This window comes from Hippocampus comes, unplaced genomic scaffold (assembly GCF_001891065.2).
Source record: "Hippocampus comes isolate QL1 unplaced genomic scaffold, H_comes_QL1_v1.1 scaffold234, whole genome shotgun sequence".
In the NCBI taxonomy this organism is placed as follows: Eukaryota; Metazoa; Chordata; class Actinopteri; order Syngnathiformes; family Syngnathidae; genus Hippocampus; species Hippocampus comes.
The window spans coordinates 180,000-185,643 of NW_017805479.1; the positions used below are offsets into that span (position 1 = coordinate 180,000).

The 5,644-nt window shown below is 40.5% G+C and overlaps 2 protein-coding genes across 3 annotated transcripts in view; both read right to left on the bottom strand.

The window, feature by feature from the left end:
* The window catches only part of fer1l6 (fer-1 like family member 6), a 33,541-nt gene extending 30,457 nt beyond the window's left edge, over positions 1-3,084 (bottom strand). Inside the window, exons 1-2 of the mRNA XM_019875649.1 lie at positions 2,550-3,084; positions 106-191 (exon numbers count right to left, since the gene is read on the bottom strand). Coding sequence (XP_019731208.1) covers positions 106-191; positions 2,550-2,566 — 103 coding nt within the window. The 5' untranslated portion in view covers positions 2,567-3,084. The remainder of the gene's footprint in view (positions 1-105; positions 192-2,549) is intronic.
* Positions 3,085-3,165: 81 nt separating this feature from the next.
* prkag3b (protein kinase, AMP-activated, gamma 3b non-catalytic subunit) overlaps positions 3,166-5,644 on the bottom strand; it is a 14,487-nt gene continuing 12,008 nt past the window's right edge. For both annotated transcript variants that reach the window (XR_002168914.1, XM_019875699.1), the window contains one exon: positions 3,166-4,092. Coding sequence is in view for 1 of the 2 variants with exons in the window: in XM_019875699.1 (XP_019731258.1) it covers positions 4,043-4,092 (50 nt within the window). In the remaining variant the exon portion in view is untranslated. The remainder of the gene's footprint in view (positions 4,093-5,644) is intronic.

Genomic DNA, 5,644 nt, shown 5'->3' on the forward strand with positions numbered 1-5,644 from the left:
ACACACACACACACACACACACACACACACACACACACACACACACACAATGGTTAATGTTAGCATGGTTTTATTTGCATTCGGTGTGTGTGTCTGAGGACTTAACTAAAGCAGCCTTGTTTGCCAAGACCAAGTCTGAGTGGACCTTCTTCTTCTTCTTCCCTTTCAGGCCGAACATCAGCTTCGCCTTTCTACTCACAGCAGAAGACAACAAATCACTCATACAACCATGTCTGTATACTTGCACAATCTAATACAAATGCAAACTGACCAAGATCATACTGTTATTAAAGACAATTAAATTCCCCGCAAAAAAAAAACAAAACAGCATGGACCAGGATGGTTTGGTTGCGTCTTTGTGCTGCTCTTGTGCTACCAGCAAGACCAGCAGCAAATGCAAAACAAAACAGCCAAGACAGCAAACAGCCAAACCTTCGGTCACTGGGTAACTCGCGCTATGAACTGAGCCACAGAGTCACAGTAGGGCCAGCCTGTTGCTGGGGCCCTCTCAGGAGCTGGTGAGGTCTGCTGACGCCCAGGTTGTATTGCTGGTGTCACCAGCTACCGGCAGGACAACAGCATGTTGGTCTTGCTTGGTGGTTTTAGCTCAGTTGATAGAGCGGGTTGCCCAGTGATTGAAGGTTTGGTTGGTTCGTGATGCTTTTGCTTCTGGTCTTAGAGGCACGGGCGGGGTGGTCATCGGGAATTTCGGGAAAATATTGAGATTTTCGGCATGGTACCGAGTGGTTAGCGCAGCGACCGCACAGTGCAGAGGTTGTGGGTTTGATCCCAGCTTCGGCTTTCCTGTGTGGAGTTTCCATGCTCTCCCTGTGCCTGCGTGGGTTTACTCCGGGTACTCTGGTTTCCTCCCACATTCCAAAAACATGCATGGCAGGCTGAATGAACACTCTAAATTGTCCCTAGCTGTGAGTGTTGAGCGTGGATGGTTGTTCATCTCTGTGTGCCCTGCGATTGGCTGGCAACCGGTTCAGCGTGTCCCCACCTTCTGCCCGAAGACAGCTGGGATAGGCTCCAGCACTCCCCGCAACCCTTGTCAGGATAAGCGGATCGGAAAATGGATTGATGGATATTTAGATTTTCCCAACAGCCAGTGTATTTACGGGCCGTTCCTGGCCATCACAGCCGCTAGCAGCCCCACCACCAGTCTATGATTACGTTTCAGCACGTATTGCCCGCACCCACCACCCCTCCCCGCCACAGTGAGCACTGTCTTCATTGTAAAGATGTCAATTTAGATCCCTCGTAGATGGGATCCAGCCCTTTAGATTTAATTAATAGCAGATAATTGGAGGTCTGCATGGATAGATCGTTTGGGCGCCTACTGTTCATTTTCAATTTCCAGCAGCAAGTTTTTTTTTAATTGACTGATCATGGATTATTGAATATTCAATTCCTGTATGAAGGGCGAAGTTTCATGTTTACATTTTAAAGAAGAACTTTCACCAGTCTGTACTTTGAGAGTCCAGAAAAAATTGTCCACCTCCCATTGTAAAGTATGTAATAAAAATAAATAAAACAATATTCTGTCAACTTAAATACAATTTTCTTCTTGGGGAAAAAAAAAACAATTGTGGAACTGCAAAATTTTGGGGTTTTGAAATGCAGGTTTTGGTTTTTTTAGAAAGCACCAAAAGGGTTTGCCTGTAACTTAACGGAGAACCCCTCATTGGCTCAGAAAATAAGTTAATAAAATTGGTTTATATATGCATTTTTTAAAATTTTGGATAACAATAAAACATACACAGTACCCTTTGACGAATGCAGACATCTCGTTGACAAACTTCAAATTCTTTTTTATACAAGGTTTATAATCCAAATTAGGATTGTTAAACCTTGGTCGAGGTCTGTGCTCTTCTGAGTTTCATTCTGGTTCTCTTAATACATGGTTAGAACAAACATGCACCCCAAAAAAATTAATCTGCTCACCGTTGTTGTGTTGCAGGACTTTCTGTAGTGTCCATCTTGTTCTCTAGCAAACTAAAGAACCTTCACGTAATTCATTACTTTTGGTCACCACTGAATAATAATAAAAAAAAAAAAAAACAATGACACTACTTCCAGTGCAAACTGATCCGGATGGCTCCTCTCAACATAAACGACGGCCTAGATGGACACCCTTCCAACTTCGACACCTTTTGTTCTGGTCTCCAATTCAATGACCTTCATGCTGCTCTTTTATATTTACACATAGTGTGTTGGTCAAACCTCTTCCTCATGCCAAACAAAACATTTCGGGTTGTTCAATTGTGATTTTAACACATGGACCTGCCCAACTTCTCGTGAGACTCACATGCATCACACACAATAAATATTATTTATCTACACGATATATATATATATATATATATATATATATATATAGTGTGCATCTACAAAACACATTTCTACATATAATGTGTGTAAAATGTGTACGTGTGTGTAGCCAAGTGTGTCTGAAGTACATCGCCAAGTGTAGACATTTGAATCCATACCACAACACATAAAAATGACCACCGTATTAATGAATGATGAATTAGCCAGATTCTTACCTGAGTGCAGGATCCATGGTCGTGGATGCAAGTGGTGGAGGTTTGCAGACAGCATCAGCAGCTGGGTGGCGTCTTGATCATGTGGCTGACACAATGTGAAAAGTTACATCACGACGAGACATTTACGAACAAACGCCAAGTCTGCCTGAGTGAATGATTGCTTATGTTTGCCTAATGGATGGAGCCAAATGTGTTCCCATAACTCCTTGATTAAGAGTGACAAATTCTACAGTATTCTCTGTTTTAGAACTAAATTGAATTGCTTAATCTGAAACACTATTTGTTTTTAGCATAGCTAATAGATAATATAGCTAATAGGCAATCGCAGAATAAATTTAAAAGTATCATTGGCGTATAATTTTTTTTACAGATTCGTGTCAGTATTTACGATCATGCCGTGATTGTATGACACTAAATGACAGTGTTTTCCTTTTGAGGCCTAAAACAAAACAAAAAAAAACATACCGCTTGAATACCAACGCAGGGAATTACGTGTGGGTGTAACCATGGGACCAGGATGTAAGAAACTGTCAGAGTTAACAAACCCTCCTCTTGTAAACAAAGCAGTCAGCCCAGCTCACGCTCATATCGACCATCTGCCATAATAAGACAAATATAAGAATACACCTTCTCTTTATTAATGTTATACGAATGATCAGACAAAATTTCGCCTTCGTGACGATATATATAGTGAAATCCCCTGAGAGTCCACGAGGGGGCTTAAAAAAATGCAGGGATTAAAAAATAAATCTAACATATACAGTACTGTAATATATTAGAAAAAAAGGATTCAAGAGATTGTTGGTGAAGAGGAACATAGATGTGGCATGATACTGATGCGAATTTCACAACAGAGTCAAACATTGTAAGGTTTGAGGCATGAATACAAGGGTCAACAACACAAGGGTTGTGGGGGTGCTGGAGCCTATCCCAGCTGTCTTCGGGCAGTCGGTGGGGGACACCCTGAACCGGTTGCCAGCCAATCGCAGGTCAATACAATACTTTAAATTAAAAGAAATGGAGATTTGACATGTGATGTAAGACGGCCAACATTTCTAAAGAACATTCTTCATAATGCAGGAAATGCTAAATTATACACGGTGTTGTATTGTGAGCATACCTTACTGTGTGAAAAAAAAGTGTTACGCATGGCTATGAACAACAAAGAAAAGTTTTGTTTTGCACAGTAAAATTTGTGTCAGTGCCTCTAAATGAAACGGAAAAACTACTCATCATACGGCATAATGTCCAAAGCACAAACATCACATGACTATTTCGAGAGTTGTTGGTTTTACACCATGTAATTCAATTCTGAATAGAGAGGATCAGTTTTCTGTGAAAGTCCGCTTCATTCAGACATGCCTCCGTTAATAAAATGTCTCAATCAAAATAAGTTGATTGAAGTCCCACGATTTTCTTTTTCTTCACATTGATTCTCATTTTGCCTGGTGAATTTGACCTGGGCTTGTTCGGTCACACTTGAGCCGCTCGTCTCAGTTTTTTTCACTTTCCTCCCTCTTGAAAACACAATTGCTCATAAAACCTGAAAGACAAAAATGAGAAAACTGATGAGAAATCCTTCTGTAGCAAGCTAGATACAACTTGCGCATTTGCAAGACTCAAGATTTGTACTAAAATAAAGTGCTTGACACCCAGCGTGCTTCTACTTGCAGCAGCACAGCCCGCAATGTGGAAAAAAGGCAAGCACCTTCACACACAATCCAATTTCCAGGAAGTTTAGGTTAAACGTTTTGGAGGTTCCACCGTCCACTGATGACACCAGGGTGCAAACTGCAGTGGTACCTTGATTTGCAAGTTTGGCTTGCTGTGACCTTTATCTTTATTGACTTTAATATAAAATCAGTTTGATTTGATGAGGTCAGTGTTGGTGTCTTCTCCATGCTCCTTGCGAGTGTTTTCATTCAATGAAAAGCTAAAAGCGCATAAGAAACTGTTGCCATTGGGTTTTTTTCCACTTCACTCAAGCAGTTTCTGCGTCATGGAGGCTCATTCTGAAGCAGGTCTTGACATTAGGCTTTTAATTTGCACGCCAAGAAAAGAGCAATAGTGACATTTTTTTTTTTTGCATTATTTTTACCCTTGGGTGAGTCATAGGTATAAACAAAAACAGTCATTGGTCGGTTCATTGTTTCCGTACGCTGCTGTCACTGTCAGTCACATTTCCCTGATCATGTCTTGTTTGCTGTTCTGCTGAGTTTATTCCCAGTATTTGTTTATTACTTTGAAAATTTAGGGTTTTTTTGGGACTTTGTTTAGTGAAGAATTTTTGGGCTATCCCACGCGCCTGGTTGCCTTTTGGTTTTTGAGAATATATCCTCTTTTTAAGACTGCTGCACTCTGTTAGGTGTCCGCAATGTCCCATACTGAATTGGATTCCACCAACGTAGGCACAGACAAGAGAGTTGACAAAAAAATAAATAAATAAAATAAGAACGCAAGACCGGCAAAGTACAACGAAGGACACTGGTAACAAAGAACTAGGAAAAAATGAATAACAAACAAAAAATCCTTGCAAAAGCCAAGGAATGAGAAAAACATAAATTGCTTGTCAAACTCAAAGGACAAGGGATTCCAGTAAGCCAGAATATCAACCTAAATACAAAAAGAACTACCGTATTGGCCCGAATATAAGACGGCGTTTTTTGCATTGAAATAAGACTAAAAAAGTGGGGGTCGTCTTATATTCGGGGTCTAGACATTATACCCATTCACGACGCTAGATGGCGCAAGATATCATTGAAGCGAATGCTGAATTTGACTCCCCAGGCCAAAGTGAACCCCTGTCATGAAGAATAAAAATAAAAATAGCGGTAGCACGAAGAAGAAAAATAAAAAATAGCGCTTAGAAAGAAAAGAGAAGAAAATAATAGAAGAGATAACAGAAAATGGAGAAACGTCGCGACAATCTGGAGAAAAGTGGGTCAAAGATCGGCCAGGTTAACCGGCAGCTGAGGAGAAGTTATGATGTAATTTACACCGGCAGCTGAGGAGAAGTTATGATGTAATTTACATTTCAAAAACCAGAAGCCATTAATTTACGAATGTGATTGCACTTTAGTTTACATATTTAAATG